The 16948-nt window shown below is 35.1% G+C and overlaps 1 protein-coding gene across 6 annotated transcripts in view; it reads right to left on the bottom strand.

The window, feature by feature from the left end:
• Positions 1-16948, bottom strand: part of LOC124646101 (voltage-dependent L-type calcium channel subunit beta-3) — a 133499-nt gene that overhangs the window by 29093 nt on the left and 87458 nt on the right. Inside the window, exon 1 of one of the 6 annotated variants that reach the window (XM_047186153.1) lies at positions 2508-2688. The exons of the other annotated variants lie outside the window; for them this stretch is intronic. Within the exon in view, the coding sequence (XP_047042109.1) occupies positions 2508-2549 (42 nt within the window). The 5' untranslated portion in view covers positions 2550-2688. Of the gene's footprint in view, positions 1-2507; positions 2689-16948 lie in introns of those variants that run through there. 6 annotated transcript variants of the gene reach the window in all.

Here is a 16948-nt window from a genome sequence, read left to right as displayed (position 1 = left end):
TAAACCTTCGAACTATATCTAACTACACCTAACAATTGAATGAAAAGTCCTTCAACTAATTAGCAAAGTCAGCACTGCAAAAAAGTAAACCAATTCATATAGGAACTATTATTATTTTCTTCCTCACAACCTTCCAATATTTTCCTTATATTCTCGGTAAACGACCAAAACGAAAATAAACAAGTTCATTAAAAATATAGGGCAATGAAGAAATAGCTTTGTGGAGCGCGATCAAGTAGCTACTCGAGGGAAATGCACTTGTGGGGCGCCAGTTACAGCGGGTGATGTCATAAGCGGAGCGAGCAATGTCATAAGCGAAGCGGGCAATGTCCTTAGTGGGGGCGATTTTTTTCAGTGATTCATTGGTTATTGGGATTAGTGTGATTCAATGTGTTGTTTTGGGTGAATGTTAAATTTATTCAAAGTTACAAAATCAGCCTATGTAGGTACTTATTTTGCGAGCGTGCTATTGCTGTATCAGTTACTATTTTTCTATGTATTGAAATAGGTTGTTTGGGATAAAAGAGGCTAATGATTTGCAAAATATTAAAGTCATACTCAAGGTATTATGGAGCATCTTTTTAGATGCTGTTCTATTTAAAGTATCGCCAGCCAACTACTATATACCTAGTCTATTTTCCTATGTGACCTTTGAGACACAGATTAATATGAGTTCATGAATTCACTGGAAATATCACCAGCAAATACTATATTTTCAGAGCTTAATAGACAAGACAGCATCTACCCACATGTGTAAGCCCGCTGTCACTGGAACTCCACAACAAAAAATCACTGAGTCCAAGGTTTTACAAGAGGCCCATCTCATTGGAGGGACCGATCGTGGCCGATGATACCGATCCTGAGGGCTTTCCACTGCATGGACAAGGTCTAGCAATGTTGCTGAACTGAAGAGGGGTATAATTAGAAGAATTTTAATGGCTAAAATAAGCTTCAGGTCAGGGCCATTTTGTATACAAAAAACTTTTGATTAGATAGTGGTAGATCTTTGCAATATGTTAAGTTATCTGCTGCAGTCATTATTGTAAGCATTGAGACGAATCGTATGACTCCAAGTGCTCTTTGACTGTCTAGCGTCTTCTTAGGGATAATGACCGGGTATTCTTGATGTGGATGTGGTAATAGCAGCTTATTTTACTGAATCGTATTTTGTAAAAAAGATTACATAAGTCACAGGTTTAAAAATTGTATTTCAACTGTGCTATAATTTATTGTTATCTCATAAAACAAAAATTGACTTAGTTTATATTCACTTCCGTAAAGCTATACTGAAAATAATCCACATCTTCCAAACTAGAGAAACGAAGCTAGTGGCGCCATCTCTGTTCAGTCTACAGAAACTATAAGGCGAAGTTTACTTTTCAGGGCATCCGTAGCGAGTCATCAATGAACGGATTCTTACAAATCCGGTTGGAAGCATAGGAAAACCTTCAAGCGCTCACAAATCTGTCATTGAGTACGAATGTATACGTATCTATACATATACATGTGTACAATGTATACGTAAGTTGTATCATGAGTCATGCGCCATTCATGAACCGAGGAATGTTCACGCAATGGTCATTATGTTTACTGAAAGCTTGTTTTAGTACGACTACTTTAACCCTTACAATACGCACGCATATCATTATTAAACTATATTAAGATATTTTTTTTTCGTAATGAAATTGGTGACTAAATAGTTGCCTTTCAAAGAAAACCACAATTGGTGACTAAATCGATGTCTTACGTATCACGATTTCATGCAATTTTCTTGGAAATACAATAACCGTATACTGTAAACAAAAATTATTGTTTATTTGCAAGAAAATGATGGAAAACTTTTCAGAATTCGATTTCTCTTCAAGTCAATATCTAATATCAAACTTTACCTACAAATGTGTGAAGATTGTAAACTGTGTTGTACATTACAGACACGATAGAAATTAATCAAAAATCTATTCAGCAATCGAGGCCTTGACCTTGACTTAAACATGTGTCAAGGTTAGGAAAATATTTCATAATCAGTTATATTAATAGTTGATTTATATAAAAATGTGATAGAGTAAAATGAGGAGTTGGCTAAACGATTGGTTCAAGTTCACTCAGGTTCAAGTATGCTCGAGTGTATTGACGTCATTCAGTAGAGTATTCCTAATAAAGTTAGCTGAATAGTTTAGCTCAACACCCGCTACATTTTCCGAAGCCATCTACCAACATCACACCCCCTCTTTAGTGTATTATTATAAATGCATCACGACATAACTCTCCCGTACTACAACACGATAATTAACGTTTCCAAATTGGCAACACAAAACCAATTCCTGGCAACACTGAACAGACACGTATACAGACTATTTATGACTAAAAACTCATAGAAAGGCCGCTAAATACTGGCAAAAAATGAGAAATTTTAATGCTATAAACATGTTGACAAGTAAAGGTAAACATCAGAACTTGGAAACGTAACATAACCTCAAAATGTGCGAAAATTTCGTGACGCGTCTTACCCTTCGGAGCTTGTAGCGGGGTCGTCGCCTAAAGTGATCCATGGTGGTTGAGCCTTCGTCATAAGTCGCACATTTCACTGTATACACTTAACACTATGGGTAACTATCTAAGCGTACATAATATTGTGATGAGCACAGCCGCTGGTCTGTGCGACGGCTGCGCGCTAAAAATAATGGCGCGTATTACGGGAGACGCGGGATGCGGGCGAGATTAACACATGGGAGATGTACATTGGTTTGTCTAAACTATTTTATGTGGCTGCCAATAATATAGAAGCATCTAATCCAAATACAGACACTTCAGTCTGAAATGTAGATAACGCTCGATTCCTAGCCAAAGTGCAAAAAATCGGCGTGCATTCATAGAATAGCTTGCATCTTGAAAGGCATTTTTAAAGATGAAAATCCAAAGATTTTAGCAAAGATTTTATAAGCTCTGTAACGAGTCTTTAAGAAGACAGAAATCGATTCAACTTCAACGTTTCTATTCTCAATCACCGATGGCGTTTAAAACATGAACTCAAGCTCTTTGAATCTAATTGCTGCAAACGACCTGTTGGCGTTTTCCTAAAACGCCAGTCTAAAACTAATAAGCCATACAAAAACTGCCCTAAACACATTGAAAAACAAACATGCCCGACCAGGCTTTTCCAGAAGCTAAATGCTTGCTCCAAGCTGAAGAAAGTCCAGCTTTCTCCCATTGACCCTAGGACGACATTTGCCTATCGAACAAGTTGAATCACCAACGGGCTAAGTATTTAGCAGCGCCTCAGGGTCCAAAACAGTGGTCAATCTAAAAGACGCGGTAGTACTTCTAGTAACTTCTAAAGGACACTTACCATTACGACGCGTCAATACTTACTACAATACAATCTACAAAGAACACGGCTATCGATCCCATGAATATATTATAGTCCTTTCAAGGTACCAGTGTTAAGTCTTCAATAACTTACTAGTTTCGGGTAACTGCATCATTTGCACTCTCTATATTTAATTTTGTGAGTTACTTAATCAATAAATCGATATTGCTTAGTTAAATCGTAGATGTAGTACCTCCACTCCAAATTTGATATCATTAATTCATTTAAATTATTTCTGATAACTTTATAAAAATAGTTGATTCCATAATCGTCCACAGACCACAATGCAATGTCTCTTTCCCAGAATGAAAGTATTGTATGTATTTCGGCTGATTCATAAATTATTTAATTTATTTAATTTATTCTTTATTGCACACTTAACAACAAATATATAAAAATAATACAGACAGTTTATGTACAATGGCGAGCTTAACCCAGAATTGGGTTCTCTTACAGCCAACCTTAAAGCCATAGAGAGATTCGATAGTGGTAGGGTAGATTCAAAAAAGTGCACAACAAACATTAATAATTAAAGAAATATATATATATATATATATATATATATATATACATATATATATATATATATATATATATATATATATATATATATATATATATATATATATATATATATATATATATATATAAAATAACAATATACTAAACATATATATGTAGTAAAACTACACAATACATAAACATAATACACATTATGTTTACATTCATAAATTATTCAGTTTTATATTCAAAGTTATATCGGCTGAATGATCAGAAATCCGGCGATAAATTAATAACGTCTCCTAAAATGCAAACGTTTAAAAATCTGCCCCGTTTTCAGAATAAAGCTCATGTTTTCAAAATTCTACTTCATAAATCATGCCATTTTCATGATCAACAGAACGCACAATGGAAACCAAACATAACAATATTTACATACTGCCAAAACTATTTTCATATTACGAGAATACGTCCTAACAACATTAACCCTGCACTTGATATCAACCTTAACTCATTGGCATAGAGTCTATAATTCCTTGTAACGTGGATGGTATTTTGTTGGTAATTATGGATGAGATCTGTATAGCCAGTGGTTCCGCGTCAATCGACATTGATCTGTCAAGAGTAACTGGCAACTGATACTATTGTCTTATTATTTAATTGTAATACATAAGAAGGCAATTAATAAAACAAAAGTAGGTGTTTCATCGCGTCGAAATGTTAAGTGCCTCAAAATGTTTTTAAAATATTTCATCTGCCCAGTTTAAGATGTATTCTTGAAAGGAAATTCTAAGTCGTTGCTTTACCGTTTATGCGTCGGGAGAGATTGAACTGAGTCATAACGAAAGTTAAATCTGTAAACTCACTTTGATAGATGAATAATCGTAAATAATAATTCGTCCGAAACGTAAGCTCCTACAACCCATATTAGTTCTCTGAAATATGAAATACTAGCTTTTGCCCGCAACTTCGTTCGCGTGGAATACTGACTACCAGCAGATTTTTGATTTGACCAATAGATGGAATGGAATAATTTTATTTTTATTTATTTTTTTTTGTAATAAAAACTATCCTATGTCCTTTCTCAAGTTTCAAACTATGTCTGTACCAAATTTCACACAAATCGGTTCAGTAGTTTAGGCGTGAAGAAAAGACAGACAGACAGACAGAAAGACAGACAGACAGACAGACAGACAGAGTTACTTTCGCATTTATAATATTAGTTTGGAAGTTTTCTGTAAAAACTGAAAACTTCGTAAGTACAAAAGCGCCCTCTGCAGAAACTTTGCCACACTAACAATAACAGGAAAACTCGCGAAGTTTCGTTTCACAAAGGTTTGACTGCAGAAGCTTCAAGCACATTTACGAACTTCGTCACTAGATGGCGTTCACTTCAGTGTTAGAGTTTATAGTTCTAGGAAAAGTGTGCAGGTGGCGCTAGTAGTACCAAAACAAATCTGGAAACATTTTGATGATTTTTTGCATAGAATTTGATTTACAGATCATTAATATACAGTGTTAAACATGCAGTATTAAATAAAATACGAATAAATGGTTGAACGAAGCGATGAAATTAAAGAAACAAAAATTAAGATTTATGTTCACAAACATATTTCATAGTCCATCAATAAAATTCAGCAGATCGTTAATGAATGAAATGAAATATGTATTAAGAAGTTAGTTTTATTGGACGACCGCCAGTTTAATATAAAGTGTTCACTCAGACGAAACAGTAGGCGATGTGTCGTAGGTAACATTTGCGCAATAGTAACATGAAATTAAATAATACGCGAGCAAAACAAAATAGTTTTTTCACACATTTTAGTTATTGGCTTATTGCCCAAACTGCTTAAGGTGGCATCCGAATTGCAACGTTGATTGAATCTCCAGACATTATTTCTATGACCCATTTTTTTTGAATATTTTTTTATTATATTTTCCTGTAATATTTTATGTTGTTTACGCGATCGCTGTTCATTAAAATGAAGCAGTTTTTATGGATTGTTTTCGGTTTATTGTTTGATATGCGTGCCCTAAGGCGCCTGTGGTTTTTGTTGCGATGCTACAAGATTGATGATCGTAAAGAGTTCTAAAGTTCAGGAAATATCTGCAGATACATGCGTGTGAAATATTTTGTGACGTGTGCGAACCGCAAAAATGTGTTCATGCATGACTGTTTTGCTGTTTTCATGGATATTTCACAGAATGAGATATAAGAAGCGGTTGTTAATATACGGCTAGATACTATAAGAATATTACATAAAACAATTTAAAATGTTATTTCCACTAACTCGTTCTGTTAAAGAATATCACTGAAAGGGGTCTAACGATAGTCTTTGGTGGTAAAAACAAGCCAAGCCAATTAACACTGGCGCTATGTTCTTTACTGCAAGAATCTGTATTTAGAACTTTTCGCACACTTTCGTTACTGTTTGCTCAATCATTTTGCCCAGAAGAAGCAATAGTAACACCTTTGCTTACAAAACAAACCAAACAAATAAAATCCAAGTACAGATAATATAGAAAAACTTTCCTACTCCCAATTCCCGAGTGTCACCTCGCCTCACAATTCAGTTAGGTACTTACATAAATAAGAAGTTATATATAAACGGCAAGTTAACCAAATATGTCGGCGGGTGAACGACTCGCGTCTATTTCAGACTGTTAATAATTATGTACAGCAAAAGGAACGAGTTGTCTTTGCGTCCGCTGCACTTGTGAATGGCTTCAATATTGCGATTCGTTTTGGATTGAAAATGGCAATTTACTGGAGTTATAATGCTCTCAAACTGGGGGTAAAATGATTGGAAAGCATTTCCTTTTCTGCAGTACTGGTACCTACTGCTGAGTAAGTAACAGTGGCTCGGGTCGATTGGTCATAAGGTTAAGCAACGCTTGACGCGGTCAGGCTGGAGATGATTGATCAGCTTTTCTAAACTATGAAAAAAAAATTGGCATAGAAGGCAAACTCAGGTCTAGCGACTGAGCTGAAAATACTGTACTTCAAGCGTCAGGATAAAAAGTAGCCTAAGTACACCCACCCTCGATAAATGGGCTATTTAACACTGAAATCATTATTCACATCGTTCCTGAGATCAAATCGATGAGGCTAACGCTCTTTTCAGCTTTATAAAAATACGTATAGATAGGCTTTATAAGAGAAAGTATAGATAAACGAATAATTACTTCAATGCAAATAGTAACATTTTTTTCCCTAATTCAATTAATCATTACAGATTTAAATTAGACGAAGGATGCTTTTAAATTCTCGACGACATCATTTGCGTCAACCGACTTACAAAATGAGGTATTGCATTCCGCAATTTTACACTTGTACTGCAAAGAATTACAAGCATCCTGTTTTTCAAATAGATCAAAATGACACACTACGTAATCTGAACATATTACAAAAACTAATTAAAGAAACAGAGACCAGAAACATCTGTGCATCTATCATTTACTTAATCTTTTTTAAATTATGGCTTATTATTTCAGTATTCCGTTAAAAAAACTAATCGCTACTATTCATATTTGTTTACTCAATGAAAATATCTACACAAAAATAATTATAATTTGCGACTTTCAGGTACCTAAGTACGAGCTGAAATTGAAATTGCACTGCACCTAGAGCGAAAGGGGTCATTTTCCTACAAAAAAGAGGGATTAACTGAAATGTAATCCAATTACTGTAATATATTCGCTATCAGATTGAAGCAGTTATGTTTGCATATTAGAAGACTTTTACAGAAAGTTTAAAACACCATATATCTTGACCTGTGAGACCTAAGATTTGCATCTGAGAAGAGCCGTTTAACGCTATATAAAACCCCCTGGAGGGAGAAGGTACCTAAGAACCTAACAACATAATATTACATGGCATGCGCTATCGAGATACTACCAAAGTAAGAATAAAATCTCAGACATATCAAACCAAAAAAACATCCACGAAAAGCGTGATCTAAAAGTCATTCGTACGTACACGAAATCTAAACGCGGCGCTGAAAACAAAACAAGCGCTTCTTATCCGCCGGTTACATCCTATCTATTAACATATCCTCACGACAAGTGGCCAGCCAGGGGACGCCATGACACCTCTATTTCGAGACCGCTGCAATAACAGTACCGATGGTATTTTTATTACTCACTCCAGTTTATTTCAGTTACAATTTGACAAAATAAAAATAAGAAGGGCTCGCGTTGGCGGCGTAATGTGACACTCTGTTCTCTATACATCGGCGGCTCACTCAACTGCCGTATCTAGTACACAGAATAAAAGTGTCAATGGATGCTACACTGGATGTTAAACCAGTGGCCCTTTAATGAGAGTGCGTTCACCTCAAGTGGAGTAAATGCATGCGTTTTTGGAAACAGGAACGAGACATTTCCGTGTTTCAGCTTTTCTTTCATACGAGTGGAAGATTTCAATCTTTATTTTTGTTTACTGTTAAATTGTACGTCTTTATGTTATGTTGTGTTTTCGTTTTAAATATGTTCTCTGCTGGAAAATGGATTATATATCATGTCGTGCGCGTGATTCTTATGCTCTATTTATCTGTATGTATCAATCTATTCTAGGATACTTGTAGAAGGGGATTATGAAGCTCGCCACGTGGATTCAGGGTACATTAACTAGAATTATTTTTGTTCTAGATCCCTTTACATCCCATCGTAATATAAACCAAAGCACTATCCTAGGCAATCCTAGCTGTAAGTTCTTACAGTTAACCTAGTAATTCTCATTGCATAACATCGTCAAAAAATCTTTGTCGTTCACCTGTTGCTACGCTTCAGTAAGATCGGTACAATATCGTAAAAAAATAAGTGTCAATGTAAGTATCAGATAAAGCCGATACAAATACCATTTAGAACAGATATCGTGGTCCTTAAATCGCGCGTCACACGTCACCCGCAACGCCGAACAAAAAGGTGGAAGAATCCAGAGAATCTTACATAAAATTAACATTTATGAACGCAATAAAACGCCAAAGAACACTAAACAGCCGACGGAGGCGCTTCCACGATACTTAGGGCGATACCATCGCAGATATAAACACGCCAACTTATAAATTTAACACCTGTCTGACTGTCAAAACTATTCTTTATTACTGGTAGCTATATTGTTCATACATTACCACTTGGGTTAATGGTGGCATGGTAAGTTGTAAAAGAAAGTCGGCAATGTTGTGGTGTCGCTGCGATGGCGTGGCACCGGCGCGCACGCAACACCGCAGAACTTATTTCCGCTAAATAATTGCCAGTCATCAAGAGTTTTCAAACGTTTTCGTTGTAATGTTTCTACTTTTGTTTGTTAGGGGTCCTTGTCGGAACGAACATAATTTGATATTTTATTTAGCCCAAATTGTCTCGCTTTGAGGTCTATTTCGACTTTCTTTAAAAAAACTCCATTTCATATAAAATTCTAAAGTATGACTCACTTCAGCAATAAAACGGACTGAATTAGTAGGTAACTGCATTCCTACAAACGTTTTTATAATCATCGGAATTGGTAGGTGGAGAAAAATTAACTCATCTCCGCTTTAGCAAAGCTTTCAAGTACCAATTATGACAAAGCTCTTTAATAAGGACACTTAGGGTAATGCATGTACCTAATATTTGTCTTTCCTTATATAAAAATTATTACTATCTATGTACCTATAACATAAAAGCACACGATAAACGTGAACCTAAACAAACGAAAAACAGTTAAACAAACAACCTCATTAACCATTAAAACTAAACTCTAATCATACAAATATTACTCAAACATTAGTTGAAGGTGATGGCCAAGTCTATTTCACACAATCCGCATTTCCCTCGAATAAGTCGGGTAAGTATTGGACGCACGCACTTGCAGTAGACCCGTTTACATTGTCACAGTTACTGGAAGATAGTATCTGTCTACTGCACTTAATTTTAGCCCACTTTTTTTAACAGTTAAAAAAATAAATAAAATAGCTTTACGTATATTTTAAATAATTATTATTTTTATATTAAAAGATCTGATATAATTTGAATAAAAAGACAAATTAGTTATAATAACCACGGCGCCAACATTTCAGTAAACAAACAAACGCATTAAACATTGAAATATACAACAAGAAAGCCCTATTAATCTTGTGTTGCAAACTTATGAAAGAATTTTCCCGCGTCCCACATATTTAAAACACTTGGGATCGTTCATTTGTTTAGTGGAAATTCTTATAGTGTTGCCAACTGTGTAAGTGATGAACAGCAGTGAGATTACGTCGCCTGCTTAATAATTGTATGGAAAAACAGAGTATTATTAGATACGAATCAGACGAAATGTATTTTTGTTGTTTCAAATGTAGGTATTGTGCTGTAGTTATTGTTTGGCACAATTCATTTTGTTCACATTTTTATTAAATGTATCGTAGTTTTCCAGGATTTTGTATGAATTGCATCCATATTTTAGAATTGCTCCAAAGTTGTTTGTAAGACTGGGTAGGTATTATCAAACTATTGAAAGGTGCACAGATAGGTAGTCTACAGCCTTAGAAGTAACATAGGCTACTATATTGATCTGGCAACATAACCCACGCAGTAACAGCTACTTTTAAAATATATATTTTTTTAACATATTATAGCAATTCACATCAACCCCCTAAGCCAGTAACGCCCCTCACACAAACGCAGCACGGTGCGTAACGTACAAAGTTAGACAATTAGGTGCGCACGCGAGGCAGAGACGTCGCCGCTCCACGTGTCGAGTACACCTTAGTCTACATTAATCTTTATGGCGATTTCCACACTATTTACATCGGTTTTTTATTTAAGTATTTAAGTGATTCTTTTAAAAATGGTTTTGTTTGATTGTTGATGGTAATCTTGATGTAAGTTTAGTGGGTTCATGTCTTTGAAGTGTCTAGATACCTAGGTACATACATAGTTTGTATTTGAAAGAGCAGGATTTATTTTTGGCTGTTTTCTCAGGAATCTGCTAGTTAAATATTTTTGCTATGTTATTTATTACGACATTTCAGCTCGTTAAAGAGCTTTTTAAAGGTTGTACTTATTAACAGACTTTATTGACCTTTTTATTCGAAGTAGGTGCGAGGTTTGCATAAAATAATTCGTATAGGTACAAATGAATTGCCTAATGCCTAATGCCTCTGGTCATAATCTGGAACCAGAAAATAACGCTCCGAGGAGCCTACAGTAATCAGGAAACATACTCCAAGAATAAGACGTTAATATCACTTAACAATTAACGATATAAACCAATCAAGTATTTCGCAAGTTTTTATAAAACAATTCGTTGGGCTATTAAACGAACGTAACTGAATATAAGTGAAAATAATAATAGTTTCGCTAACGGACTTTATCCAACGTATTTTGTGTGTACCGCCGTTAAAGCTATTATGATTGATATCATTATTTCGCGAATTGCGCCAGCACTGCGCGAAAATACCGAGACAAATTGAGTAATTTTCACTACATCTGACTTTTGTGGATCGATTTGTTTGTTTGCTTTTGATGCATACACCGAGGTAGGCGAATTAGGGAAATCGCAAAATAATTATTTTACGAATAATCAGTGTGTTAGTAGAGTTATAAGATAAGAGCTAATTAGAAATTTTATGTAGATACAATAAAATAATAAAATGACCGAAGATTGAACCGACCAAATGATGGAAGAACCTAAAAATAATTCCCCTGTAACTCTATAACATCGCTAAACAATTTGCTAAGAAAAATGCAAGACGCAAGATACATACATCTCTATGCCAGGCAGAGCAAGGAGGGAAAACTAGCACAACAGTTTGCCAAAATAATAACAAAACAATGTTCATTTAGCGTAAGTTTTAGTGCGAGTACCGTTAGCAAGTTAATTGGGACCATAAAACCGAAAACTTGATTGATAGAACATCGCCATTTGAATAAATTGCGGACGGTACATAACATACCTACTCGCAGTATTAATACTTTTTGCCAATTTATAATTGTTATGTGATTGAAAGTATTGATGAACACCTAAGGTAATGATTGGGAACAATTATTTTTATTCGAATTTCGTGGGCTGTGCGTTATGACTTTCCAATTTGTATTTATTTTTGTGTTAAGTACCTATGGCCTAAATTCCTGGTCTTAATTTAATTTCTTAAAAGTTGTTTAAACTCAAATCTTCAATTAAATAACATAATGCTTAGTAAAAACATTTCAATAAAATAGGATCGGGAAAATCAAACACTAGGAAAATATAACTAAGAAAAGTCGAAATACAAAAAAGCTTCTTCATATTATGCCAATATAGCCAAAACCTCTTTACAACAAAAATAATACAAGACACGACAAGACTATCGTGTCTAGAAGTAGTTCTTAACGAAGCACTAAACCAAACTTCGATACTTATGTGAAAAGTTAATACCCTTAGAATGAACTTGTAAATCGACCTTAGAGTAAAGCACACTGCAAACTTTTAGTCGGCCGATAGGGCTGATAAATCAGTTCCAAAATACCAGTACGCAAATTAAACTCAAATTCAAAAACGTTTATTCAAATTAGGCTGATAAATCAGCACTTTTCGAACGTCAAAAACAAAAGACAGCCTCCAAAACGCCCGCCCTTCACCACTTCTTATGTGTTTTGCTTGGAAGAAGAAGTGGCGCAACAAACACCCCAGCAACACATATCACTTGTCCGGTACTGTACTTATCTGGTATCAGAACCACTGAAAATATAGATTGGAATCAAGAATTTCTTAAAAAAAAAGATTGACAACTTTCAGCCGACTGTTGTGGTCTGGAGTATCTGGATACTCTTAATATTCCGTAATACAAGACTTTACCACGAAATAAGGTTTATTTTTAGATCGAAAATAAAGACGTTCGCAGTATCAAGACACTAAAGTCACTACACATAATTTAAAGTAATTTTTATAGCTCGAGTTATAAAGAATGTGAGTACGATCTATAAATAGGGCGTTTGCGCACATTTCTTGTAATTCAAATATTTGTCACATTTTTATTCAGTTACGCGGTACTTTGTACTGTGGAGATGTTTACCGAAGATTCATTGACATAAATACATACTATTTATATGTAACAGATTTTTTACGGGTACATTTAGCTAGGGCGCTAGCGATTATCTGACATCTAGTATTACCTATTTGTATCGGATTGCCCGGGTAAGCCGAATTGAGGAGGTGATAGGCAGTCGCTACTGAAGATCTTCGAAGTGCAACTTCTGTTTTTCCATTCTGTGGTATGTCAAAGAAGCACGTGGCATCGCCAAACTAAATGTTGTTATGATTGAGCGCGCATACGCATATATCGCGTTCACAAGTGTTATTGGCATTATTTGAGAGTAATTCGCTATAATTCTTTCGTGATTTCGGATATTATTTCAATGTTAAGTACAGGGATGATGTACCATATTGATAATGGACAAATGTGGGTAACGCTCGTGTAAGTGTGGGCTTTTTTAAAACAGATAACATACAGTAAAAACTTTTCAACCTTACACAAAATGAGATTGGACTTTGGTCCTTTGATGCACCACACATAAAATAGGTACCTACAACTGAGAACGTTCACGGAACTGCCAGGGCTCCTGGACTGTTCGCGAGAGTAACCGTGGCCCTGGTACACAAAGGGCTTCAGAAGCAACATGGTAGGTTTAAGTCAGAAAGAGTCTGACACTCCATCTGCAAAAAATATTTTAAATTTTCTATATTATTTAACGTTCAAGAATCCATAGAAGTCGTGTCGAATAAACAAGGATACTAAAAGGACCATATCTCCTTTGACAAACCAACAGGTTTTATCAACTTTATTTGTATCTTGTTGAACACATAACACCACTCTACCGACATAAGGAAGCCATCGAGTATGGGGGACAGCTCTCCGTCAAAACAAACATTTTATTTTTACAATTACGTAGGTACATGCTGGCTATTTCTGTGTGTACTTTGTAATCTGCTCGATCCAGCTCGGGTCACGTAGTGCGGTGGAATTTCAGGCGTTTTTCATATTGGTGATGTTGAGTTAATGCTGCAATTTTAATGATTGATGATACCCAAATTAGTGTTTAGTTAGTAAAACATGTTTTTCGTAATTGAAATAAGTGTCCAGAGTTGTATGTTGGTTGCAACTGTTGTTCAGTTGATGGCCTAAAAGGATATTTTAAAAACTTTTATTTGAAAAAATCGTTAGAAACGTTTACCTATTTATCAACTTTTGGAAAATAATAAAGACTACGTCTTGCAGAATAAATTAGATCACCAGTTTACCTAATAAAAATCCACAATCAATACTACTTCGAATTTACACACAAAACCACAGTAGTCACAAAACGAAAAAAAAAAAACAAATCAAAAAGAAACGCACCGGCTCCTACATATCCCTTACATAACTGCCATTAATAATTCTCAATAAAAATCATTTTTATTCTCTAGAACGAGGCGCCACAGCTAAATCAAAGGAGCCATAGTGTTGTCCAATCGCGAGCCGAGTGTATATCGCTCAACGACCGGTGAATAATGCTAGCGACCGGATTAAACTTACAGAGACATTATAAAAATACTTGAATGATGGTCCGTAGGGCTGTGGAGGCGGTAGTGTTTGTCACGTTGTCCGTGGAAATAGGTAAATGCTGTAGTATGATTTTAAATGGGCGTTGTATTTTAATATTTTTATTTAATTAAATTGTTGTGCAAGGCAGCTTCTGTATCTACATACATCAACCAGAATATATCGGGTGTGTCGTTCATAAGCACATTAAATGAAATGCGTTAGTATACTGGTTAATATATGTCGATTAACACAAAGGAAAAATAAAAATAAAAAAATGAATTTTTCGAACAAAGTAAATAGAATAAAAATGTGCGAAAATAAGAACACCATATACATGTCAGTCATTACAAACAACTGAAATTCTCTCTTGAAAATTGACAGATGTCAACTGATCAAAACATTCGATACTCCTAACTTTATCTCTGCTTTACACATGATGTTGTAAATTATGAAAACGAAAAATGACTCCTGTGGCTAAACCACTGAATGGATTAGGTTATTTTTTTTACAATTCGCCATAGAATATCATAAAGTATATGTGATAGGATTTAATGTGATTAGGTACGACACACCCGTTATACATATAGTAAAAATGCAAATGCGAAACAAATGGCTAGGTTCCGCGCACCTTTTGCCAAGACATTTAGTACATACCATTCCCAAACTATCCTGACTTAAGTACCCTTTCTAAACAAATTCAAATCTGCAGTTTAGTAGCCTCTTTTCCATAGTTCTTGGCCCTAGTTTCCACAGTTTGTCACATCTACTATTTCCTACGTCCACGGTGTAAGCGAGTGCATCCCACCCACACGTTTCTGTATTATTTCGGTTGGCGACGTCGCGTTGCCTCACCGCAGTGAAATATGTACCCGCGGTCTACTTGCTCGCCGGTCAGATATCTTAGTACCTCTGATCGTAGACATTTTACATACAAACGACTACGGTATTTGAGATTACGCATACAAAGTGTACGAAGAAATTGTTGAGATTGAAGTTGAGTGGAATTATTTGATAAGGATTTTTACAATGATGGAAAATTTTGAAACCTCTGTTTTTGACACGAGAACAAGAACATAATTTAAAAAATGGAATAGAACAATCCTAATAATAGCAAAATTTAAACCATCAAGCGTCTGTTCAATTTCGCCAAAGAGTGCTAACATTTTCAAAATTAGTCTATCTCTTACAATATCATTGAATAAATTATAAAATCTCTAAAACTTTATAGGCCTTGTTCACTTACATTTTTATAGTAACTTTATACCTCATTTTATCGACAAAATCACACAGTCAATACTCGATATTCTACTTTATCGATAACACATCTCCCCTTTTCTACACTCCTAGTCCACACAAGTTGGTCAGTTAGAATTTATAAAGATTATACGTTTATTATAGGTGCTGGGATTTACTGGCGTCTGTACCATGGGTAATGTTAGCCATAAATCCCATGGGTTTTCAATGCAAAGTACTTCGTGTACTAACTTACATGTAGTGAGGGTTATTAATCTAGATGATGGGGTCTGGTCAGTAAGTGTGGGTATTGATGGTGTATTGGTTTAAGAGTGAAGTTAAATAAGTATTTGGATTTGGACTGGTGTTTTAGGTTTGTATTGGCTCGAAACGATGCCTCATATTCCTTACAAAATGTATTAATGCGAAAGATCTGCATGTCTGATTTTCAAGTCAAAACTACTGAACAGATTTTGAGGCACACAAGTATAGTCTAGAGAGACCGAGAAAAAACATGAGGGACTGACTTTTAAGTTCCTTTGAGATGGATTGCGGTTGGATCTACAAGGAACAGCTAGTAAGCAAAATATTGAAAGGGAAAAGTAATACCTCTTACTAAGAATATTTAAGCCCTACAATGACACTAAAATTTACCACTTCTACTACTACTACTTGGAAATGATTGACATTTGCATAGGGCCATGAATAGACAACTGATTACAAATTGCCCCCCCTTTACATCCGATTGACAACGACCTACTAATAACCTCACTTATCATAGTAAAGTAAGCTATTCGAATCACTAAAGAGAATTTCGTTTCTTTTCCAACGAAAAAAAGGATTTTTCAATATCGGAGAAATAAAAAGATCGATAGGGTTTACCGGGACGTAAAACTAAATCATACTTTTCCACGATTTAGATGTGCAATAAAATTTACTTTTCAGAGGTCTTTTTTCCCCCTTGTGATTGATACTTTGTATGACACTACATGAAAGAAAATATTTTTTCTTTCGTTACAGTAAATATAATTTTAGCACATGTTGAAAAATAATTAATTCAAAACGCAAATATTAATCTTAGTCTATCCCATTTTTTATTCAACGAAACAAAAAAATACATTAACCTCCTTAAAATTCTTAGAAAACCCATTCACTCGTCTACATGCATTAGACCACGTAACCCAACAAGAAGGACATACTAATAGCTCTTTAAAAATTACTCATACCTTCCATATTTAAAATAAAACAAAATAAAGAAAAAAAAAAAAATCAACGCAATCGCCACGTGCTTCCCGCGACGGAAACGTATATGCTT

Source organism: Helicoverpa zea, chromosome 3 (assembly GCF_022581195.2).
Source record: "Helicoverpa zea isolate HzStark_Cry1AcR chromosome 3, ilHelZeax1.1, whole genome shotgun sequence".
NCBI classification, from domain to species: domain Eukaryota; kingdom Metazoa; phylum Arthropoda; class Insecta; order Lepidoptera; family Noctuidae; genus Helicoverpa; species Helicoverpa zea.
The sequence above is the reverse complement of the archived record's forward strand: the minus strand, read 5'-3'. Positions and strand labels throughout refer to the sequence as shown.